This window comes from Chinchilla lanigera, unplaced genomic scaffold (assembly GCF_000276665.1).
Source record: "Chinchilla lanigera isolate Chin_1 unplaced genomic scaffold, ChiLan1.0 scaffold00030, whole genome shotgun sequence".
Classification (NCBI taxonomy): domain Eukaryota; kingdom Metazoa; phylum Chordata; class Mammalia; order Rodentia; family Chinchillidae; genus Chinchilla; species Chinchilla lanigera.
In genome coordinates, this window is record NW_004955431.1 from 5,646,635 (window position 1) to 5,672,983 (window position 26,349).

At 39.4% G+C, this 26,349-nt stretch overlaps 1 protein-coding gene across 2 annotated transcripts in view; it reads left to right on the top strand.

Moving 5' to 3' along the window:
* Positions 1–24,375, top strand: part of LOC102011792 (phosphatidylinositol 3,4,5-trisphosphate 3-phosphatase TPTE2) — a 42,987-nt gene extending 18,612 nt beyond the window's left edge. The window contains exons 4-10 of one of the 2 annotated variants that reach the window (XM_013515893.1): positions 1,664–1,725; positions 8,716–8,796; positions 12,023–12,128; positions 16,047–16,135; positions 19,026–19,118; positions 21,940–22,010; positions 24,099–24,375. In XM_013515893.1, the coding sequence (XP_013371347.1) occupies positions 1,664–1,725; positions 8,716–8,796; positions 12,023–12,128; positions 16,047–16,135; positions 19,026–19,118; positions 21,940–22,010; positions 24,099–24,216 (620 nt within the window). In that variant the 3' untranslated portion in view covers positions 24,217–24,375. Of the gene's footprint in view, positions 1–1,663; positions 1,726–8,715; positions 8,797–12,022; positions 12,129–16,046; positions 16,136–19,025; positions 19,119–21,939; positions 22,011–24,098 lie in introns of those variants that run through there. The other variant, XM_013515894.1, reaches the window with a different exon arrangement.
* Positions 24,376–26,349: the final 1,974 nt, after the last annotated feature.

Here is a 26,349-nt window from a genome sequence, read left to right on the forward strand (position 1 = left end):
GAACAACAATGAAAACAAAACAACACAAAAACAATTTTAAAATGATACACAATTTCAAAACAAGATGACAGGAATGAACAATAGTTGTTATATTACATATTGTTATCTTCAACGAAGATTACCAGATGTAAGAATGCAAGATTGATCAAACAATTAAAGAAAATAACAAGTAATAAAAAAACATTATGTTATAGCTGGAGTTGAGGGTTAGTGTTTAGGGGAACTGACAGAACATTTGTGGATGCAGGAGAAAGGATGCAGAGGAGAAGAAGTATCATAGATGGAGAGAAGTTGTGAGGTTGTTGAAACGTGTTAATATATTTGTAGTTATTTTTGGATTCCTTCCCTTTCCTTCTCCTCCCCCACATCATTTGCTTCAAAGTAATTTATTTATTTACCTACTTACCCACAGACTTTTCCAAGAAAGAACTCACATGTTAAAAGTTAAAGCTTTTGTCCAATATCAGAAGTTTAGTGAATGAAAGTACATTTATGTCTGAAGTATAGTAAAATATCTAAAGCACATTTGGGTATATAGCATTTTTATGAATCCTTGCTTTATCTGCTTGCTGGATTCTGATTATGGTATAACTGGCAAAGGAAATTTCCAAGTTTCTTTCAACTGGGAAAAAAATCAGAGTTACAGAGACTCAGAGATATCATCCATAAATGAAATGTTAACAGTCAAAGTATCTGAGAGGCAGGATGCTAAATGGTTAGTACCCTCTTGGAATAAGAAGTTGTTTTTTTTTTTAATCATGGTAAGAAGTGGTATAAATGCCTCTTTAAAAGTACCTAGCTGAGAATAGTGTTATTCAAATTGTTAGCTGCAACGTCAGTTTAGTGTGTCATTAACTTTTTTAAAAACAAAATTTAGTGACTTGGGTAAAAAAAATGTTTGGAATTACACGATTAAGATCAGTGTGTCTTGCCTAGGTCAAAAGCCACAGATTGTTGTATAAAAAAAGCAACTTTGTTTTCAAAGTGAAATTTTTATAGACAGAATAAAAATATAAATTAGAATAAAAATAAAAGCCTTTCAAGATGAAGTGACATGATGCATGAAGTCAGAGATTTGCTTTAACGTGCTGCAGCAGAAAGGAAAACAGAGGGAAGAAGGCAGGGAAGGAAAAAGAGCAGTTTAAGAAGTATAATAAAATGCTGCTAATCACAGAGTCCTGGCCACAGGTACATGAGGGCTTTTTATACTGTTCTCTTTGTATTCGTTATGCTTGAAAACTGTTCCCATACAATTAAAAAGCCTTAGCTAAAATGGAAGGAATAATAAGTATTTCAAATGCTAGATGATGTTTTGGGTTCTTTGTCTTTCACTGGTATTTTATTTATGTTAGTTACAAAAGCAGGGAGTGTAATTAGTTCTTAATGAGTAAGTACAGCTTTAGCTTTAGAGTTCTAGAAGAGAGCTGATTGCATCTTCCTTACTACATTGCTCAACTTTAGGGATTGAGGAAAAATATGTACCATGCCCGCAGTTAGGACACTGAACTCCAGAGGAAAACATCTTCGGCTAATTCTGAATCAAAACTACATTCAGAGTGAAGAAAATCAATACGAAATGCAGTCTGAGTGTTTCTGAGCATATCTTTACACCTACCACTCCACTGAACCATAGTCCCTTGAACTAACATCCTTTCTTTTCTAGGAAGAACTGGAACTATGGTTTGCACCTGCCTCATTGCCTGTGGATTGTTTTTAACTGCAAAGGTATGCCAGATGCTACTGTGTATTCTATCTTATTGACTGAATTGGCTATTTCTGAAATATCACTGGGAGAACATTAAGATTACTCTTGAGGGCAAATAAGGACCAAAATAGAGTGTAGATATAGGGAAGTAAGAAGAAAATGTTCAAATGGAAAGGGGAACAAGGGAGTGGGGGTAGGGAAGGGAAGGGATGGATTAGGAATAAAACAAAGACATACAAAAAAAGAAGAAAAATAATAGAAACAAAGTTTTATAAAGGGAGAGGAGAAGAAGGATTGAAGGAGAGGGAAGGGAATGAAAAACATTACAATATATGATGTACAAGTACACATTCCCTATGATGAATATGATCATTCTGCATGTCAAAAGGGTATCAATAAAATTAATTTTTATAAAGATTGTTATTTGAATAATAATGCTAAGTGAAATTACAGAAGTAGATTTTAGAAAGTCTGGTTTGATATTTCCTATTTAACTGGAATGCCAAAAATCTCGGTGACATAAATAACATTTTAATGCAATATTTTTAAAAATAAAACTTAATGCCAAAAATCCATGATATATACATTACCAATGTTTTAAATGAAGGCAGGACCTAGAAGGGGCAGGATTAGGGTAAAATGAGTTATACAAATACAAAAAACATCAATAGTCAAGATGCTTCATTCACTTTGCCACTGGTAAAATAATTTCCTTCTTCTTCACAAGAAGAATATCAAATAACCACATGTGGTGGCTGGTGACTGTAATCCCAGCACTTGGGAGGCTAAGATAGGAGGATTGTCATGTATTCGAGTCCAGGCTGGGCTACACAGTCAGTTCAAGGCCAGCCTAGAATATATAGTGTGACCTTATCTTTTTTTTTTGAAAGAAGAATCTCGTTCAGAATTAATAGAGAAATAAAATACTTCCATGACACAGAATAACTGAAGAAATTCATGACCACCAAACTAGCTCTATAATGCGTTCTGAAAGATAATATAGAGAGAGATTACAATGTTCAGAAATCTAAGAACACCAAAAGGGATAAACTACCAGGCAGGGCAAGCAATTAAACAGGGGAAGGACAAGGAGCCAACAGCAGATAATAATACAACAAGGATAAACCAATACATGTCAGTTATAACCATCAGTGTAAACGGTCTCAACTCACCAATCAAAAGAAATAGGCCAGCAGAATGGATGAAGAAACAACATCCAACAATATGCTGCATAGAAGAAAAACATTTAACTCGAAAAGAAATTCACAGACTAAGAGTCAAAGGATGGAAAATAATATTCCATATGACAGGAACCCAGAGAAAAGCAGGGGTAGCTCTTCTATTTGCAGACAATGTGAACTTCAAGCCAAGATAGATCAAAAGAGATAAAGAAGATCATTACATTCTTGTTAAGGGAAAACTTTAAGAAGAGATTACAATCATAAATATATGTGCACCAAATACAGGAGCACCCAACTATAGAAAACAAATATTAATGGACACTAAAAAATCAAATAAGCACTAACACAATTGCAATGGACGATGTTAACGCCCCATTATCACAAATAGGTAGATTAACTAGACAAAAAAATCAATAAAGAAATATCAGAACAGAACCAAACCTGTGAACACATGGACTTAATAGATGTCTACACAGTGATGCACTCCACAACATCAGAGTACACATTCGTCTCAGCTGCACATGGGTTGTTCTCCAAAATAGACCATGTACTAGCTCATAGAACATATGTAAGTAAATACAAAGGAACTGAAATTATCTCACGCATGTTATCTGACTGTAGTGCAATGAAACTGGAAATCAATGGCAAAAGAAACCACAAAAACTCCAGAAATACATGGAAATTAAATAATACCCTACTGAACAACTAATGGGTCACAGATGAAATTAAAGAAGAAATTAAAGAGCATCTACAACTAAATGATAATTCCAGTGCAACATATCAGAACTTATGGGATTCAATGACAGCAGTTCTAAGAGGGAAATATATAGTGGTGAATACCCATATCAGGAAGACAGAAGTTGTTCAAATAAATAACGCAGTGTTGACTCTCAAACCTCTAGAAAGAGAAGAACAAGACAAACCCAAATCTCATAAAAGGGAAGAAATTATAAAGATCAGAGCAGAAATTAATGCAATTAAGACTAAGAAAATAATGCAAAGAATCAATGAATCAGAGAGTTAGTTCTTTGAAAGAGTAAATAAAATTGATGAACCCTTAGCCAACCATATCAAAAAAGTGAAAGAAAAGACAAATTCACACAATTAGGAATGAAAAGGGTAAAATCACAACAGATCCTGCAGAAATCCAGAACATTATCAATTCCTACTTTGAGAAACTTTATTCTAATAAAATGGGGAAATACAGATGAAATAGATAGATTCCTAGATACATATGAACTACCAAAGCTAAATCAAGATATATAAAAATTCTAAATAACCCAATATCAGTCAATGTAATTGAAAATGTAATTAAAAACCTACCAACAAAGAAAAGCATAGGTCCTGATGGATAGAGAGCTAATTTCTAGAAGAAATTTAGAGAGGATCTAAGGCATTCTTCAAACGCTTTAGTGAATTATAAACGGAAGCAATACTTTCAAACTCATTCCTGGAAGCAAGCATTACCCTGATACCAAAACCAGAGAGGGATCCAACCAAAAAAGAGAATTACAAGCAAATCTCCCTAATGAACATAGATGCAAAAATCCTCAATAAGATACTGGCAAGCAGAATTCAGCAAACCATCAAGAAGATTATACCATAACCAAGTAGGATTCATTCCAGGTATGCAGGGTTAGTTCAACATATACAGATTAATAAGTGTAATAAATGTATCGATACAGCAAAGGACAAAATTCATATGATCATATTGAGAGATGCAGAAGGAGAATTTGACAAAGTCCAACACCCATTCATGATAAAAATCCCTACAGAAAATTGGAATATGTGGTCTTTATCTCAATCTTATAAAAGCCATCTATGACAAACCAACAACCAACATCATACTAAGCGATCAAAAACTGAAAGCTTTCATTCTAAAGTCAGGAACAAGACAGGGTTGTCCACTATCACCACTCCTATTAAATTAGTTAGAGTAATTAGACAAGAACAAGAAATAAAAGGCATAAGGATAGGAAAGGAAGAAGTGAAATTATCATTACTCACAGATGACATGATTGTCTATATAGAAGACTCCAAAAACTCCACTAAAAGGCTTGCAGAATTAGTAATCAAATTCAGTAGTGCAGCTGGATACAAAGTTAACATTCAAAAATCAATAGCTTTCCTGAACACAAATAACAAACTCACTGAGAGAGAAATTAGGGAAGCCACACCCTTCACAATAGCATCCAAAAAATGAATATGTAAGAATCAATCTGACAAAGGAAGTGAAAGATCTATACACTTAAAATTATAGTTCTCTGAAAAAGATCAAAGAGGATATCAGAAAATGGAAAAATATCCCTTGCTCATGGATAGGAAGAACCAACATTGTGAAAATGGCCATACTCCCCAAATTGTTATACAGATATAATACAATCTCGATCAAAATACCATTAGGATACCTCACAGAACTAGAGAAAACATTCCTAAAATTCATTTGGAAACAGAAGAGACCTAGAATAGCAAAAGCAATTCTGGGAAACAAATGCAAGGCAGGGGGAATCACAATCCCAGACTCAAAGTTATACTGCAAAGCTACTGTGATAAAATCAGCATGGTACTGGCAAAAAACAGACCTGAGGACCAGTGGAACAGATTAGAAGATGCAGACACAACTACAACCACTTCAGCCACCTTATCTTTGACAAAGGGGCCAAACGTGTTCACTGGAAAAAAATAGCCTCTTTAATAAATGGTGATGGAAAAACTGGCTTTCACATGCTAAAGACTAAAACTAGACCCATGTCTATCACCACCACTAAAATAAAGTCAAAATGAATCAAAGAGCTAAATATTAAAACAGAAATACTAAATCTACTGGAAGAGAAAGTAGGTAGAAATCTTGAAGACATAGGTGTAGACAGAAACCTCAGAAACAAAACCCAGACCACATGGGAAATACTTCAAAGAATCAACAACTTGGGTCTCATCTTATTAAAAAAAATCTTTTGCATATCAAAAGAAATCAACAGAATAAAAAGAAAACTCATAGAGTAGGAAAAAAATTTAACCAATTGTCCCTCAAACAAAACACTTGTATTTAGAACATATAAAGAATTGAAAAAAATCAGGTCCCCCCGATTTCAAACACCCAATCCAAAAACGGGGATCTGAGATGAATATGCACTTTTCAGATGAAGAAATACAGATGGCAAATAAATATACGAAATAATGTTCAACATCATTGGTTATTCAAGAGATGCAAATTAAAACAACCCTGAGATTCCATCTCACTCCAGAAAGAATGGCTGTCATCAAGAAATCAACCAATCACAAATGCTGAATGTGCTATAGGGGAAAAGGAACTCTTTGCCACTGTTGGTCAGAGTACAGACTGGTGCAATCACTGTGGAAGTTGGTATGAAGATTCCTCAAATACTAGGGCTAGAGATTCCACTCAACCCAGCGATTCCTTTTCTGGGTATCTTCAGAAAGAATTAAAAGCATCATACCACAGCAATATATGTGCACCCATGTTTATAGCAGCACAATTTGTAATATCTGTGGAAACAATCCAAATGCCCATCAACTGAGGAATGGATAAAAAAAAGATGGCTTTTTATACAATGGAATACTACTCTGCCATAAAAAAGGATAACCTTGAGACTTTTGCAGGTGAATGAATGCACATAGAGACCATACTCATAAGTGAAATAAATCTCTCATGTGTAAACATCATATTGTCTCTCTGGTGTGAGGAACAAAATGAGTAAATAAGGTCCAAAATGAACAATAGATATTGTGAAATGAGAAAAAATTATTCTAAAGTAAAAAGGAACTAGGATGAGGGGGGAGGGGAAAAGAAGGGAAAAGGAAAAAAAGCAAAATACAAGATGGATATACTACTAGTGTCTCTTAGTTCATTGAAAAAAGAAGGTTTATGCTAATATTGTATGGAGAATTTTTTATGTCCATATCTTGTACTCTGATTAACTACTTTAAAAATAACAATACTCAATGTACTAACTATTGTTATTCTCCTATTATTTTGTTATGATTTTTTTTTTACCTTTTTCCACGAAAAAGAAGAAGAAGAATACCCAGATTAATTAGATAAGCTCTCCAAAGGGCCTGGACCATCCTTAGAATTGTTAAGTTGACTTATATTCCAACCCAGAACATAGTTTTTCAGGTATATAGTTATTTCTGCATAGTTAGTACATCGTCACCTCTAGATATTTCCTTTTTAATTTTAAATAGAAAAAATATAATAAAAATGATACAGAATTTTAAAATAAGGTAGGAAATTAACAATGCTTATTATATTATATATTGTTATCTCAGCTGCTCAGATTACCAAGTACAGGTATGCAAAATTGATCATACAATATAAACACTGTTCCATTCAATGAACTAATAGAAATTAATAGTACAATTATCTTAGCTATCATGTATATATGAATACTTTTCTCTTCCTTCTTTTCTCCTCTCTCCACATCCCAGTTCTTTCCTTTTGAGCAGTTTTTTTTTTTTTCCCTTTCCCAATATGTATTGTACATTTTGGACCTTATTTACTCATTCAGTTTCTTTCACTAGGGAGACAATACAACGTTTACACATGTGGGTCTGGTGTATTTCACTCATGAGTATGGTCTCCAATTGCATCCATTTACCTATAAAAGCCTCATGTTTATCTTTCTTCATAGCTGAGTAGTACTCCATTGTATAAAAAGACCACACCTTTTTTATTCACTCCTGTGTTGGTGGGTATTTGGGAGATATTTCTTTGGAAACAAAGTGAGCTGTTTGTATCTCTTCAAGCAGGGTTCTGAGTTGTCTTACTGTCACAGTCTGGCTGAGAAGTTGCCATTTACAGGACATACCCCCAGCAACTCTTCTCATCTCTTGGCCTGTAGTTTAGAGAAGAGAAGCTGTGAATTCTGCACCAGGCCCAGCTCTCTAATCCCACCTTCCGCTTCTCTGATTTCTAATTTGAGATGCAAAGCTTTTGCAAGTGGATGTTCTATCCCCATACCCTCCCCGGGCCATAGCACTATGTGGGTGGTCCTTGGGCTGGGTCAGCAGGACCAGTGCTGAGGACATGGGGAGGGGCAGGGAGGGAGGGAGGGAAAACAAACAAATGGTGTTCTAGCATGGTGGTTTTCAAAGTATACACTGTCATCAGTGAGTTATAAAATTGAATTACTGGATTTTGATTAGCATTTTTAAATATAAAAGAATACAGCAGAATAGAAAGTGTTAAAGATAAGTGCTCTATGTGTGAGAGAGAGATAGGTTTAATAATATGGGCTGTTGTTTCAAAAATAGAACGTTTGAAAGCCACTGATCCAGAGCTCTGGACTGATAGCTAGGCACTTACGCTGCAGGCCTGCGCTACTTCTAAGTGGCTGCACCATATCCATAATGGCCTATGTGTTTTCTTCTGAGCTCAGTCTTCTAGTCTATAAAATGGAATGTAGGAAGAAAGTTTGGACCACAGAGTTTCTGAGGTGCTGGGCATGGTGGTGCACACCTGTAATCTCAGTACTGAGGAGGCTGAAGCAGGACGATCATTGTGATTGTTTTGTAGCCTGGGCTACAAAGTGAATTCAAGGCCAGCCTGGACTGTATAGCACGACACTGTCTCAAAAAGACCAAAAAAAAACCGAATTTCTAAGGCTTTCTAACTCTCAAATTCCATGTCTCTATGAATTTTGAACTGGAGAAGTTTTGTGTCTGTATTAATTTTGTAATTTTGGGTAGCCTCTGCACAAATGCTGCTGGCTTAAGGAAATAAGGTGCCTGCAGAGATTTTAACAAGGTATACCATAGGAGAAGGGACAGTGCTGTGCAGCCGCTGTTGAATTGCCCCCTTTTTTATAGGACAGCATTCATTATTTTGGGGAACGACGAACAGATAAAACCAGCAGCACTAAATTTCAAGGAATAGAAACTCCTTCTCAGGTAAGCTTTCTTTCTAAAGGGGAAATTTTTAGAGCAGTGGGTTAGGATTGGCACCTGGTATTGGGGTTTTTTAGGTTCTTCCTTGGCGATGGGCAGCCACACTTAGGCACCCTGAAGTCGGCGTTGATCCCTTACAGAGTCAGGTTTTAAGACCTGTCTTTGCTTGGATAGCACTGTGCTCTCCCCTGAGCAGTCTGCTTCCCATTTGCTATTTGTTCTTGTTCAAGAGGTGATTTTCCAGCTGGGCGTGGTGATGCATGCTTGTAATCCTAGCACTTTGGGAGGCTGAGGCAGGAGGATCACTGCAAGTTCGAGGCCAGCAAATTCAAGGACAGCCTGAATGACATAATGAGAGACTCTGTCTCAAAAAAAACTAAAAAAAGAAAAGAAAAAAGATGGTTTCCCTCCCAAGTAATAAGATCCAATACCTAAGTTTCCAAACCCCTGCACATTATCTAAAGTCACCAGCCTTTGGTTTTCCTGTAAAGAGGAACTGAGTCTTTTATAGACCCCTACAAAGTCAATAAGCAATTGAACCCTCCAGGAGAATATCACAAAGATCATTTCTAGATGACTTCTCTTGAGAGAGAGAGGAGAGAGAGAGAGATTATATTTTGAAAAAGAATGAAAGGGGAAAATATTTTCAAAAGTCCTATTATACAGCAGATGCTGTTGCATTTTTACATATATCTCATTTAATACTTGTAACACCCATGTGAAATATATGCCCCAAACCATTTTATTATGGGAATTTTCAAGCATGTACAAAAGTCAAGAGGATCATATAATAAATCTCTTTAGAGTCATCGTATCAACCCAGAACCAACCATGTTTCTCCTGTCCCCTCCCCACTCTCCTCAGTCCCACCCCCCACCTTTTCCTGCCCTCAACTTAGATTACTATAAAGAAATGCCGGTCATCAGATCATTTTGTCCCACAAGTATCTCTGAATGGCGTCTAGCGTAAAAACTGAAAACTATCAAACAGCTATCACCTTACAAATTGAGCCTGTTATCTTACTAAGTCAAAGAATGAATCCCAGGATGAAAAGGAAGAAGTTAGGAGAATATTTATTGGAAGTAAGAAGAAGAAAAATGGCTTTCTGGTGGGCGCCGAAAGTGGGGTTCCAGAGTGCTCCCCATAAGCTTAAAGTTGTATGTGAACTTACAAAGTTCAGCTCTAATCATGCCATTCCCATGCTCAAAATCCATGCTGGCTCCTTGCCGTTGTGGCGACAAACTAATGTTTAAAGCCGGTCCTCTAACAGAAAGGTCAGAGGTTCTCTCACGACGGTCTTCGCACACCCACGGTCTAGTGCACGTTAGACATTTCGCTGCTTCCAGTCCTGTCGACGCTTTACACCTTCACGCCGGCTGAGTCTCTCGCCCTTCCCAGCCTGAAATCGACTCTTGCTTCGTCAGTTCTTACAGCCTTTTGTGTTTCTTTGGAGACTAAGTCACTGTACATTATCTTCTAGTTGCTTCAAGTGGGGATTTTATTTCTGCTTTCAAGGAGAAGCCCGCGTCTCCCCAGTCTTTGTACCACCCACATTCCAGTGCCTTGATGTCCCCCACCCCGTATCGTCTTAGTCTGTAGTGAGTGCCTACTGCGGGTGGGTATCAACTTCCCAAGAAGGAAGTGTGGCAGGAAAAGCACCTCGAGTGCCCTAGTGGGTTTTCTCCTTTAGTGCAAGGTGGAGTCTGGCGACAGAAGCCGGGAGGATGTTAAATGTATCCACTTCAGCAGCCCTCCCCACGCACCTTCCCTTCCCGGTTTATTCCGCAATCATCCAGTTTCCCGAACTTTAGCTCAGAGCTAGCATACCTAGGCCACGCCCAGTATGGCTTCTGATTCTCTGGCAGCAGAAACAGCTCAAGGACTCCGCAGTGGGTTTGACGTTGGTGGGGTTAGGCCCGGACAGAGCGCCCTCTGGCGGTTGACAATTTTTAGACACTGCCACATTCCGTGTGGTTCTTCATATATATATACACATATATATTTGTGTGTGTGTGTGCGTGTGTGTGTGTGTGTGTGTGTTTCTTCATACTGACCACATCGCATCGACCCCTGCGTTAGACTTGCGAGAGCCTTTTCATTGTGCTTCTTTCTGTTACTGCCACTTAGGCTCATAACTCAGGGTAGTCTGCTCACTGCTGACAAAATCACAGCAGGCCATATATTTGGTTTAAAAGGAGAAAGGATTTATTTCAAGCTAGCTCCGGGGAGATGCAGGGGTCTATTCGCCTCAAATCACCATCTCGCCGTTTAGAGTCTTCTATAGTAAGGAACGGGGCGAGGGCACAGAGAGACCGTGCAGACCCGCACGCTTGCTTCCTCACCATCTTCAGCTCATCCTCCTCTTTCTTATGGAGCAGAAGCCAGGCTCCTGGGGCCGGCATCTTTGTGTTCTGTGACTTCTTTTGGGCTGAGCAGAAGAGGGTTCTGGCTATGGGCTCAGCCGGAGAAAGTTTAGGGAAGCCGCTTATCTCTAAAGAAAAAAGAAACCCTAACTTTTAAAGTCCCATTTCCCCTTGCCGGCTACATTTCTAGTGGAAATTATGCCACTTGATCCTGTTAGCGCTGTCCAGTTGATTCAGTATCAGAACTCCACAAGCCCTTGAAGAAAAGGCCAAGGAAGTCCTCGTGAGCAGCTTTCCAGAGGGGATAATGAGGCTCAGAGAATTCCAGGGCTTCCTTGCAAAAGCAGAATCAGAAAGTGAGGGGAAAAAAAAAAAACTGTGTCCAGCAGGAACGGAGCAGAATGACGTGTAATCTGCTAGCGACACGTGGAAGTCTTCCTCTGTGGTCTTCTCATACCCTTCTCCCACGACCGGGATGCTGCTCCCTGGCAAATCACAAGCCTTCCTCTGACTCGGTCACAGGGAAGTTTATACCCCACGTGGATACTGTGGCTGTGTTTGTTCTTGGGTCTGATCGCGGGCTCTCTCGATACAGGCAGCCCTTGCCCAGGAACTGGTTCTTTCCCTGTCCCTCACCCACAGCGTGGGGCAGCCTACACTAAAATGCTGAGTTATGCGATGGTGCCCTATAAATGTGTCCTTAATATAAATGTGCTTTAAGGAGTTATTTGCAAAAAGAAAGAAGGAAAGGGGGAGGGGAGAGGAAGGGGCGGTGAGAAGGAGGGGGAGGGAGGGAAGGAAAAACCGAAGAATGCTGACGTTAGACTTTTCATCCCACTCAAATCAAGGCTTCTGTTGCTTTACAGAATCGATATGTTGGATATTTTGAAAAACTGACAACTGTATACAATTGGACTCTCCCTCCAAGGAAAATACTCACAATAAGAAAGTTCATCATTTATTCAATCCATGGTAAGTGCGGCATTTACAGCAGAAGGATTGCGCCGGAGCGCCAGGGTTCCCGCGAACCGGGAGAGTTTTGCTCAGAGTTAGATACACAGATGATCTGAACTCCACGGCTGTCTCGTTCCATTTCCGCACACGTGAACTCCTCCCCTGGAACTGCCCCCCGCCGGGCGAGGCGCGGTTGTATCGCCACCTCTTTGCTGTCCCTCTGCTTCCCTTCCTCATCATTCGGTAGGGGGCGCCTTCCTTCTCTCTTCTCTCCTGATCTCATGGCTCCCCGGGCACCAGCCCAGGGGAGACCTTTCAGGTTCCATTCCTTTACTTGTTGCCACATAACTGTTCTGTGCTAGTCTTCCCTTCGCTTAGGGAGGCCCGGGTGATCACTAGAGAGAAGTAGGTGCACAGATAAACATCCGATCACACTGCTGGAACAGAGTAGGGGAAGGCGTGAGAATCCTTCCTAAGAGGCCTCACTTCTGTCCTGCCCCATCCTGGATCTCCGTGAACATGGAAGCGGTTAGGCGAAAGCTGGGCGCCTCTTCCAGCTCTCGAGCTGCAACCAAGTATGACCAGTAATAAAAGTCCTTACCGATTTCCAAGGAGCGGACAATGTAACTGCTTCCAGAATGTAAGGAAAGAGAAGAAGCTGTGACTAAAGTCGCCATCACCCAGGAAGGCAGACAGCTGGTCAGACTGTCTTTTTCTGGGATGTGAGAAAAAACAGGGAGAGGAACCAGCCTCCATCACTCGCTGTGCTTCTGCCGCACAGCTCACTCTCAGGCGAGGAGGAGAACAGGGACGTCTCAGCTGGAGGGGATGCAGGCAGCGGGAGGGTGATGCTTCTGAGCAGACCTTTTATGCCGGCCGAGTCCTATGCCAGGGGGAGGTGCTGAGCACTAGACATTGTAGGCCCATGGTCCCAGGGTGCTAGTATCCACCCACATATCCTAGGATGTCTGGCCATCTGAGGAGTCATACAAAATAAGATCTAGACATATTTTTTTTTTTGACGTTTTGTCCAATTATTTGGATATTTTTAAAAATTTACATATAAATGGAGCCGGGTGTGGTGGCACATACCTGTAATCCCAGCACTCAGGAGGCTAAGGCAGGAGGATCGTTGTGAGTTTGAGACCAGCCTGTGCTACAAAGTGAGCTCAAGGCCAGCCGGAACTGCATAGCAAGTCCCTATCTCAAAAAGACAAAATAAGATAAAATATAAATGGACAATTGCTCACTAAAATGTAAAATACTTTTTTCAAATTATTGACATAGGTTAGTTTCCCCCCGGGAATTTTAATGGAGTACTACAAACAGATTGCAAAGGTTTTTGGCTGCAGAAAACAAATTTCAAGCCATTGTTTCTGGGGGGATTTGGGCCTAGATTTCTGAACAAGCTTTGTGCGGGCTGAGTCTTGAAATCCAGGCTGTTCTAGCCGGAGACTTCTTGAGCAACTGTGCATGAAAAGGCTTTGTAGACTGCAAATTCCCGAACAAAGTCCACCAAGGCTGCATCACAGGACCCATGTGAATTGTAAGGGGCAGAAGTGTTGCGTTTGAACTGGCGCAGGACCCCACTGGAGGCAGACCTCTCACGGGAGAGGCAGCAGCCTCGTGTGACAGATGATAGGAGTCTAGAAACAGCATTGTCTTGGTCCCCTTCCTTTCCACACTTGGTGAGCCAAGAAAAAGGATCCAGACCGCTTTATTCTGCAGAGTGAGAGTTAACATTCTGCTGTTGGAGCACTTTTCTCCACTAAGAAATTTAAATCCAGTTATACAAGCAACTCGGTAGTTTGACAGCTGCATTAAACCTGAGTGGGGTTAACAATGTCCTACAAATCTCTGCACAGACAACAAGCACTCGGTCTGTGCTAGCCTTTTGTTACTGCAGCAAATGCTTGTGATGCATCAGTCTACATAGATAAAAAGCTTATTTGGGCCCACAGCTTGGCGGCTTCAGCCTGTGATCAGTTGGCCCCACGGCTTTGGGCCTGTGGCAAGAGGGAGGGTGCGAGGTGGACCAAACTCTTCACCTCCTGGCCAGGATGCAAAAGGAAGAAGAGGGGCGGGGTCCCAGGGTCCTCTTCAAGAGCGCGGCCCGCACTCCCCTCAAGCCTCCCAGTAGCCCCCCTCTTGTAAAGTTTTCCACCACCTACCAGTAATGCTATGCTTACTTGGTTTAAAATGTTGAAGTGTGTGAGAATTTAAATCAATACTTCCTTGATTCCTTGTCATGTGGGAATTAGTTCTTTGGTTTCATTTATTCCTCCACTGTACTGACTTCTGGTGGATATCAGTGGAGGGGAGGTCTGCAGCTGGAATGGGACAGAGGGAACTGAGGCAAGAAACAATGATCCTAATGACACATTGATAACAGAGTGCCAATGAATAAAATTAAATGAAGCCTGGTGTGCTGGTGCACGCTTGTAATCCCAGCACTCGGGAGGCTGAGGCAGGAGGAGCTCTTCGAGTATGAGGCCAGCCTGGGCTACAAAGTGAGTTCAAGGCCAGCCTGAACTGTAAAGTGAAACCCTGTCTCAAAAAGACCACACACACACAAAAAAAAATTAAATGAAAACAATATGAGATGAAAAAGGAAGAAAAATGCACGACTTTATTAGAATATTTATTAAGGTCAAATATGCAAGATTGAAAGGAAAGGGGGAAAAGTTAACTGGAGGCTTCAGAAACCAGGTTTCTGGGGAAATACTGACAGAAGTGGGGTTGTTTGGACAGAAAAAAGAATGAAACCAGTTGTCTGTAAGTGGGCACTAAACACCACAAGAATGCTTGCTTGGGTGTAGCTAGCCTATATTTTCAGAGATTGTTTTAGAAGCTAGATTGAAAGTAGGGCAAGAGGAATTTAGATGATCAGTTATGTAAAAAATCATCATTAGAAGTGTGAAGGAAGAAACATATGAACAAGAAGGGCTGCAAGTCACCCCACTGAATTTCTTTTGTTTCTTTCTGAATTTCTTTTCTTTCTTTCTTTCTAGAAAGGTCAAGCAGCGGGATTCTCATAGAAGCTGAACTACATGTTTGCTTTTGTTTGTTTCCTTTCTGTCCAGTCTAAAACATCCTGCTTTGGGAGTCAGAATTGGCCTTGAAGCCTTCCTTCTCTTTCAAAGACAGAATCCTTGGAAGGCAGCTATGCTCACCACTATACAACCAACGCAACGACAGAATCCTTGGAAGACCAAATGATTAAATGTCCCCACACTGCTAACTGGGATTACGTTTCTCTTTCTTTAAATTTTTTATTTTTTTATTTTAGAGAAGGTAGTAAATGAGACACAAACAAACAAAAAATAGAACAATAGCAGCATACCAGTATCACGAACGTAAACAAACCAAAGCAAGAACATTTAAAGTGATCCAGGGTTTCAAGACAAAATAATACAAATTAACAGTGGTTGTTACATTGCATATCACTATCTTCAACTACATTGCTCAGATTATCAGATGTAAGAATGGAAGATTGTTCAAACCATTAAAAAGAATAAGAAAATAATTATTAGATAAAACATTAGAGATAATACAGAGTTTCACTAGACAAGATGGTAGGAATTCACCATGGTAATTCCATTGCATATTGTTACCTTCAAATCAGCTGCCCATATTACCAGACACAAACATGCAAAATTGATCAGAACATAAAAAATTTTAAGCATTAACTATTCCTTTCAATATACCATGAGACATCAGCAGTATAGTTATCACAGCTATTCATATATATATTTATATTTTGCCTTCCTTCTTTCTCTTTTCTTCTTTCCCTCATCCCAGTCATACCTTCCTTTGAGCAACTTCTTTCCCTTTTCTATCATCTATCGTACAGTGTTTCTCTTTTAAATCCACAATGCTAATTGCAAGACATTTTGGCCTTTGTTTTAACCAGCATATCTTTTTAATTGTACTTAGGTGTTGGTAAAGGCAATGGAAGCGATCTAAAGGTGCAGATAATAGTGCAGCAGGAGATTGTCTTTTCCTGTTCTTCTACAAACTGTAGGGTAAGAGAAAGCACATGACCTGAAAATTTGGTGTTAGTTTGAAATCTCAGTGCCGGTCAGCAGGCCACTTTCCCAGACATCATTTACCCCCACAGACACGCCATGATCTTTCGGGTTCCCAGTCCACCTTGGTGATGCTGACTTTGGGTGCAAATTAGAATTCCCTTTACCTCATCGCTCAAAATAGTTTTTTAAGGCCAATTCTCAGAATACACTTCAGCTCAGGTCCTGAGCTGAAGTGTATTTCATTTTCCCAGACACTGGACACGTATTCCCGGGGACCTAACAAGGTTTCAAATTCATTTAAATGGCCAGTTTTTGCTGTATTACCTTCTTGGTCTTTTTACCTTTAATTATATAGCATTGATTCTAAAATTTTAGTGTATCTGAAAATTACTAAGGAGCTCATAAGGACGCACACTGCTAAACTACACTCCCTAAGTATTACCTCGGGAGTCTGCAGTGGGGCCCAGCCATCTGTGGTTTAACAGTGTCCTCACTGACTGCAGCTCAACGTCCTGGGAACTCCACCCTGAGAAGCAGTGCAGGAGTACACGTAAGGGCTGGGGAGAAACCTCTGTACCCAAAGCAATGGGACTGCAAGGCCATGCTTGGCTAAAATGTTGAAGACATGCTCAATACTATAGACCCTTTCTAAAACAGTAAGAAAATTTCTTTCATAGATCTCGTGTTTTAAGTTATCCACATTATTCTCCCCACACCCATTTGTTTTGGCCTCCCCTATCTGAGGGCATTCACACAGGCCTGATCCTTAGCTTTCTATTCTTATCTTCAAAAACACTTTATTCTTGTCTATGCTCATCCACTGACCCATCCACACCTGTCTTTTTTTTGGAGAGAGGGTATGTAGTTCAGGCTGGCCTTGAATTCACTATATAGCCCATGCTGCCCTCAAATTTACAGCAATCCTCCTGCCTCAGCCCCCCAAGTGCTGGGATTACAGGTGTAAGCAATCACACCAAGCCCATTGCTCTTCTTTAAACTATCATCTATTCTTTGATTCACTGCATATCTTTTCCTAGTCTTGCACAAACTGTTGGGTAAAAGAATCATATGAAATGAAAATTCAGTATTTGTTTTAAAGATACTTTAAGGTTAGATGCAAGGGTGATAAAATGGGCAGTGTCCACCCCAACGATTCAAACACCTTAGCCAATCCAAGTTTAGCAACTGAGCTTTTCCTCTGCTAGTGCAGATGAAACTTTGGTATACGTCTTTTATTCTCACCTTGCCTTGACCCCCTAAATCCAACTAATCACCAATTCCTGTTGATGACACATTTGAAATTTCTGTTCATTCTCCCTTCATCTTCCCACTCCTTCTATGGACCTAGTGCAGGACCTCATTTCTTCATACCAAGTTTTCTATGATTGCTCAACTTTGTCTTTTTCCTTAGATGATAGGGTATGTGTAATTCTACAATGAATTATACAGCATGAAGTAAATATTGCTTTCATTGTGAAGAGCTATAGGTCAAGCAAAATGCACACAGCATGTCCAGAGTCAAAGGCAGTTAACTCCTTTGACTCAACATTTTTGTTTCATTTTGTTCTTTTGAGACAGGGTCTCCCAGTGTAGTTCAGGATGGCCTTGAACTCACTGTGTAGCCCAGGATGGTCTGGAACTCTTGGTGACCCCCTGCCACAACCTCCCAAGTCCTGGGATCACAGACATGCGCCACCACGCCTGGCTCAGCATTCTCATCTGTAAAATGAAGATCACATTGCAAGTGTTAAATAATTAAATTAAATAATATATATAAAGTTACTTTGTGAACTATAGATCACTAAATAAATATTATACATAACTACTAGGCCATTTTTTCACAAAGGAAAATTCCCACTGTTTTCTTTAGCAAGTTCACTTTTATTTCCTTGGCTTTTGAGCTTGCAAGACATAATAGCCAAACTTGCCTGAACGTATTTCTACCTGTAACTTGACCTGCAGATTCCACTCAAGTGGAATATATCATTGCCTCGGGCTCTTGGAACACAGTTGTAATTTCTGCTTCATGTTTTCACTGGCCCTTCCTCCCACATCGGGACTGTTCCACCCACATGTCCAACTCTAGCTTGCCTTCCTCAGCCATACTTTCTCACTCCATACTTCCTGGTGCCATCCCCCAGTTCCTCGCTGGACATCAGCACAGTCTTCACTATTGCTTGAGGCTTACATCCATCCTACTGCTGCTTCTTCTGTACCATCCTACTGCTGCTCCTTCTGTGTACAGCTCCCTAAAGGGGCTGACTGAGTCTGAACTTCCTTTTGTAGTTTTCACAGGATCTAGCATAGACCTTTCTCCTTGTGGTGTAAGTTGATACTTAGGTTAGCTTCAAAGTCGTTCATCCCAAAAACTTCACGTATTTTTGTTCACTCCATCCATGAGTCTGCAATGGACAGGCCAATAGTCTCATCAACAACACACGGTTTTTGGTAAAGCATAGTCAGTTATTCATTACTTGCTTTTAATTCATTACTTTTTGAATGTTGATTGTTAGCTTTAACCCTAAGCTTCTTAGTACATTCTTAAAAGTCCTCCCCGCAAAAAAGTCCCAAACAAAAGAATACCAGATGGTTACTGATGGTTAAACTTACTTGGTTAAACTCCAGTGGAAAATTTAATACTTTACCTTCCAACAGGGCTCATAACCCTCAAACATGTAGGTGTTTTACATTTTAAACACTAGTATTGCAGTTTCAGAGAAAAGATGATGAACATTTATTTATACATGAAATTAGTGAACTATGACACCAAGAGTCCTTGATAAATCTAGGAAACCTGGATAAGTGAAAATCAACCGCATTGTCTATCGTACTTGCTCATTAGCAGCTAGGTTTATAGTTCTCAATTCCATGTGTTTCTTCACAGATATTTCACGACGTTGAAACAGACAGAGTAATAATTAATATATTCAATTGTCCAGCTCTGTGTGATGATGTGAAAGTGAAATTTTTATCTTCGGTGAGTAATTAAGAAACAATGTCTACCACTTTTCTTGTCTATTCTTTCGAATGGTTTTGGTTCAGAATTTCTTTTGTTACAATTTCTAACAAGGAAGATGATAGCAGTCCATCAGTGGCTGGGACAGGGGGAGGAAAGGAATAAATCAGATCCACTATGAGATTTTTAAAAAGAAGACTAGGGGCTTGGGATTTAGCTCAGTGGCAAAGCACCTGCCTGGCAAGTGCAAGGTCATGAGTTTGATTCCTGGTACCGGAAGAAAAACAAAAAATAAAAATAAAAAGAAGAATACACATATTTATTTTGCTCATTCTTTTTTCTAAATTCTATGCAATTTACGTGTATTAATTTTCAAATAAGAAAAAACACAAAAAACAAGATGCTAAAAAAAGGATACGTTTAACTGTATAGAAGTGGTCACATTTTGGTATCTTTAAAAAATACAGTTGTCCATCATTTACAAAATATTTTAAAACAAGGGAGCTTTTAGTCTCCTTTGAATTGATACATGTTACAAACGGTGTTTGTTAATCTTCTTTACTTTATGAGAAATGAGAATGCCTTGCACTGTCATTACTATGAATATCATTAGTGTGTAATTTATGTTGGCCATTTGTAAAATGTCATGCCTGAGTATTTTTGAATATTCAAAAAGTAAGTTCTTATGTAGAACATTTCTAACCCTCAATAGTTTCATTTTCCTATTAAATCTGCCTAAGGAGTTGCTCAACTTAAAATTTATTTCTGGTACCTTCCTTAATCCTCTGCTGGCTCCCTGTTGGAAGAGAATCTATTAAATACTGAGTGACTGAAGCAAGTGGTCTGGATAGTTTCCATATCTGACAGATGCCCCTTGAATATGGAGCCACTCTGAATTCTCAAATAGAAATCTATGCAGAAACCATGGTGTAAACAACAGGGGAACCTTGGTAATATCTAGTCTTTGTGATTATCAAGGTTATGACATGAAAGCACTTTCAAAGTATTTAAGTACTTCTGTGATTATCAGTATTGATGATCAATTATTCAGTGTGGCTACACTTTGTGGAAATGGATGATACGTGTCATATTTTCTTCTAACTTAGTCTTTGGGTCTCTCTCTGGAAAGTGGATATAAATTCTAGCATTACCTTGACAGGGCTCCGGGCAAGGTGCGTATGGCTGCTTAGCAATGTGTCTCTCACAGGATACTTCTTTATCCTGGTGGATAACCTAATGCCTGAGTGTCCAACTGGTGACCAGGTGTCCCTCTCTGAGGAAATGTGTTTATACTGGGAGATGCCTTTGTGACCCTTGTCTAATCTGTGTCTAATTTATTCCTACTAAGATGGCCACTCCTAGAGAGCCTGAGAGGAGAGCTAAGCTCTGCTGTGTTGGGCGGGTGAGACAGAGAGAAGGTCACGCAACAAAGCACATGAAAGAACAGAAGAAGTGCTTTAGTACTTACAAAACCCATAGAGGAGAGGGCAGCATACCTCCCAGGGCCAGTGGGAAGGGGGAAACCATCCAAGACATATCTGTTCAACCAGCAGTCGGGGGGCAGTGGAGACAGAGAGACCTAGGATCCAAGCCTTTATTGGAGTCCAATCTTAGCAGCTTTCCCACAGGAAGGTCTAACTGGTGGGTTTAAAGCAGATGGACATGAGCTTCATGAGTTGCAGTGAGACCGGGAAGTATTCACTATGACATATTTGCACAGATTCCCTTGAGTATGGGGGACAGTGGAGCAAGATAAGTAAGTTGTACCTAGATGTCCCACAGGAAAGCGCTCACCAGCAGATTGGTTGTATAAGGCAAATATCTGGGTTGATCATACCGAGGAATTGAGAGGGGAGCACGAACTAAAACCTGCACCCAGGGTGACCGAGCCTTGTTTCTGGTATGAGAAAGTCTAACTTACTTTCACAATAGATGCCAAGGCCACATAAACTTTTCAGAATTCACTACAATATGTTTGGGTATAAGTAGGCATAGGTCCTCAGTAGATTCTGTTTAGCACTGTCAAAAAACAAATTAAATGACTAGTATCTAAATTCTTGGAAAAAATACATTTTGGGAAGTGGAATTCCTGTCATATGGTGAGTCTACATTTACAGAATTGAGGGGCTGCTGTACTGTTCTCCGCCATGGCTGCACCAGTTTATGTTCCCTCTAGCCGTGTGCAAGGGACTCCAGTTCTCTGCATGCTCACTGATGCTTTTTTTTTTTTTTCTGTTTTGCTTTATTTTATGGTGATCCTAGTGGGTGTGCAGTGGTATCATTCTTGTGACTAAGAATCTTCATGTGCTCGGCAGCCATCTGGATATAATATCTGGAGAAGTGTCCATTTAAATCCTTTGATCATTTTTTATTTGGGTTGTCTTTTTGTTGATGAGTTATAAAAGTTTTTGATATATTCTGGATAAAAGATCTTCCTCAGAGGCATGATTTACAAACATTCCTTCCTGGTCCATGGCTTCCCAACCCGTTCCTTTCTTTTAATGCACAAAATTTTTAAATTTTAATGAAGTCCAGTTTACCTGTTTTTCTCCACTGTGCCTTACATTTTATTTGAAACTATCGATTAAATAAAGATAATACGTCTTCCAACCCTCAAAAAATACTTTCCTTGAAAATTTTGATACAAACAGCAAGAGAAACAACATCCTTTGAAAGCCTCCTTTGTGTCTTAAATGTCAGTTATAGACTACAGAGTGCTTGTATTTGATAGACACAATTTGATGAATATATAAAGAAATAATTTTAATCTCTTTATAATCATTAAGTATCAATTTTATTATGAGAATAACCTTTATTTTTTCCTTTAACCATGTCTTTTTAGGAGCTTCCCAAGTACTATGACAACTGCCCTTTTTTCTTTTGGTTTCACACGTCTTTTATACAGAAAAACAGGTAGGGACATAGTGTCATCGAATAGAAACAGCTTAATCTTCAGTGTCTGAATGTAAGGTGTAACGACAAGATTTTTGCCTACCGTCGTAAATTTAGTTTATAGGGACCTGAAAAATTCTGAGTCGCTGCTCTTCATGGCCTTACTCATCTTAATGTGATTACTTTAAAAGTACAGCTGTGCTTGAGGCTTGCTGTTGGGTTAGCCTCAATGTCCCTGCCCCACAAGTGTAAGGTGAGATGTGATAGGCTCAGATCCTGACTGTGAGAACGAACTCCTCCCGCGGAGGCTTAATATGCATCTGCTCAGTACCTTGAATATGGCAGGTCCTCAGGAAGTGTTACTGTACTGATGACTGACCACCAAATTTTATGCTAAAACAGCGTGTGATTGAGGGAGACTGCTGCTAGATTAAAAGCTGGTTGGTACACCTGTATCTACAGCAAAAGCTATAAAACATGATAACTATTACTGCAGTCAACTAGAAAGTCATTCATTTAACAGTCTCCGTGGTGTGTGTGTGTGTGTGTGTGTGTGTGTGTGTGTGTGTGTGTGTGCGCCTACAGTCTCATATTTAAACATGATTTTCTAATAACTGAATTGGGAAGAATTAGTAACTGAATTGGGAAGAATTAGTAACTGGATTAGTAACTGGAAGAATTAGTAACTGAAAAAGAAGATTATTATTCCAAAGAACCTTCTACCATATCTGGAAACTCATTCCTGAGTCTATAAATTCTCCATTTTAAACAGTTTTGTAATAGTGGCAAGAAAGTGAAATTTTTTTATATTATCATGCCACTTGATATAAAAGGAAAAATACTTTAAAAATCGCTCAGCTCAGACTTGAGGAAGTGCTTGTGATTCTATGTAACATGAGTTGACATTGTTGCTACATCCAATCAGAGACTTGATTCTTCAAGTCTGTGCTGGATCTAAGAACAGCTCAAGTCTAATAAGGCCAAGTAAAGGAACACTGGGTCTGCACATTTGTAACGCAGACACATTTCATAGATTTTGAGGGAGTGAACTTTGGATTTAATGGAAAAAATTTATCTTTTTTTTGTACCATGAATCGAACCCAGGGTCTTGTGCTTGCCAGGCAAGTGCTAGACCATTGAGCTACCTCCCTGGCCGGGGTGTTTTTTTGTGGGGCTTTTTCTCTTTGTAAATTTACCACTTTTTTTCTGCATGAACACAGTGAATTTTGGCTCTCTCCAATAGAGAAAACTAGGTGGAGCTTCATTTGCTATTTCTCAAAAGTAGTTCTGGCTAAAGGATACTTTTGTCCTTTTAAATACCATCTTCGGGCTGGGGATTTAGCTCAGCGGCAAAGCGCCTGCCTGGCAAGTGCAAGGTCGTGAGTTCGGTTCCCGGTACCGGAGAAAAGCCAAAAACAAAAAAAAAAATAAAATAAATAAATACCATCTTCATATTTAGAAGCAACACATTAGATCCTTTTTATTGTCACTTTTATATGTTTCTACAGATATTTGCGACATTTTATTTCACATATTGCTTGGTAAAGTTAGGAAAAACACCAACTTCATCATTTAAAAGAGAAACAGTATTTTATCTCCAGGTTTTATTACACATCTAGTCTCTGGCTGATTTCTCTCACAAAAATTTAGATATATTAAACCTTAATATTGTTAATTCCATGAGAGGCAATGTTAAAAGACTCTGTAACATGTTACTGACATGCTTGTTACTGAAGATTAAGGTATTTTGCATCTCTTCACAGAGGTAGAAGGAACCAACAAACACACAAAAAAGGCTGAGGTCTTAATCGTGGTGAGCAAGTCTTTTTCTAAAGCTGCAACGAAGCTGCCCTACTGCATGGCTTTTGTGTTAGCTCTCAGATAAAATGTGAACTGGGCACGTTGGCACACACTAGTAATGCCAGCACTCTAGAAGGCTGGATCAGAGAATCACGTTTGATTCCAACCAGGACAACTTAGCAAGTCCTTGTTCCAAAATTAAAAAGAATAAAAAGGCCAGGGATATAGCTCTATGAAAAGGCCCTGGGTTTCTATCTCTAGCACCACAATTAATTAATGTAAAATGCAATCATGTTCTTCTACCCTTAGGCTTTATCTACCAAGAAATGAACTGGACAATCTCCATAAACCAAAAACATGGAAAATTTACAGTTCACAATTTGCTGTGGAGGTCTATTTTGATGAGAATGAACCAGTCGTCCTGTAGCTGGTATCTGATTAAAGTGCATCTCCCTTCCTCAGATAGAATCATGTCTTTCCCAACCCCTGCTACGTACTTTGTCTTCTAAATCTCTCTTTGGTGGCATAGCTATAGTTATACATATATATGTGCATCTGTTTCTGATAAATCTATTAAATATATACAGGTAGAATGTCAACGGTGATCTCTTTTTTGTTGTTTTGTTTTTGAGATAGGGCACCAGCATCTTTTTTTGAAAGAATATACTGTACTTCTCATAAAGTTTGTGTCTTGTATTTTGATAGATTTGGAACACACAGAACACAGGAATATTAGGTATTACTTTAAGAGCTTAGAAGTAACAGACTTTTCATATCAAAATGACGGAGCTATTTTAACACTGTAATCTCTGGCACCTTCCTGTTATTCTAGCTGCTCAGAATGCAGAGGTGGAAGGATGGAGAGCCTGAGGCCAGCCTGTGCAACTTCGTGAAACCCTGTCTCAAAAAAAAAAAAAAAGTGACCCCACCAGTACACATGTGCTTATGTATTTTTGGGTAAATACTTGTTCTCTTCTTTGACATTTGTAACTGCAGATTTATTAGAAAACTTAATTTCTATTTTCACAGACTGTTAACCTATATCAGATAGACAGAAAAGTTTTAAATCCAGAGAAGAAAAATATTTCACTCACCAGTCCCTTATCCTCAGCACATTTTTCCTTTCAAGCACCACACAGCTGTCATTCCATTCACAAATGTACCAAGTCCTCACAATGAATGTAATCACTATGTACCCCAAACATGTACTAAACAAAAATTAAATTTTAAAAAATCACACATACACAGGGTCTTGGTAAACATGAAGGACAAAAACATCCTCAGTGACTTCTACTTTTGTATAACACCATTAGCTGCTGACCGGTGTGGTCCAGTGGAGATCACTAATATTTTCTTTGGTACCAAGTAGCTACTTTATTCTAAGTACTTTCCCTGCCATTGTATCTTAAAGCCATGGCTGTCCTTGAAGAGGTCTATTTTGGCTTTATTGAAATCGCCCTTATTTGAATGATTGTCCTTTTTCGGCAAGGCTCAACCATGGAGACCAAGTTGTTTATGAGGAAAGGAGAAGAAGCAACCGATAAAACGTGTGTCTCTGCTGAAACACAGCAGTCGTGCATGGACAGTTACACAGTGTCACTAGGCCATAGACTCTCACAGGACCACTATGGTATGGGTGGCCTCTCATTGAAAGAAACATCATTATGGAGGGCATGGCTAGATAACTTTTCTTATACATCCTGAACTCTGCAAAAAGCACACACTAACAAAGAAAATAAGAACAGGGCTTGGGGATGTGGTAGACAAGTAGCTTTGTTACCAGCACACTAACCTGTTGGACCACACCGGTCAGCACCCTGGTAGTCTGGAAGTTGCCACGGTGTTGGCCTTTGAGTGGCAACAACAGAGAAGGGCCGTGGATGCCAAAGTAGACACGGGTGGGCACACAGCTGACCATGATCACAGAAGACCAACATGCTCCAGCCAGAAGCCTGAAAAGCTGGCTCCTCCACTTAAATACCCAGCCACAAGCTTTTCCTTTCCTCCCCTTACTCCAGCTGCTCTTGAAGGAAAGAGCATAAACAATACTCTCAAGCTTGCTAACGTTCTTCTTCGTAATTCTAATTACAAAAACATGTCTTGTGGCAAAACAGGTTGTATGTATTAGTTTTTATCCAGAGGGCAGATTATGTAACAGACTTAGGTGAACAGGAAAAAAAATACTTAGCTGACCCAGGGAAGAGGTTGTTTTTTTTTTTTTTTTCAACAGTAGTAAAGTAATAAGGATGGAAATGCCAATTAAGACTCTTAATTGAGTGAACATCAGAAGTAAAGTTGTAATTGAGGTTTTTCTCTCCTACCCCTCAAAGACTGATCAAAATTTCTGGCAGTTATGAGCTGCCACACTATTTCCCTTCTGCTCTTAAAAATTTGTTCAAGCCCCTTAGTGCATTGCTTACTGAGAACTCAAAGTGACTAATTCTTTAAACAAACTCAGAAATTTACACTGTAATATATCAGAATGATACAGGGTTCCTTAAACAAGGTTTACTTACTTGGAATAAAATTATCCAAAACTTTTTTAACAACAGAATGAAAG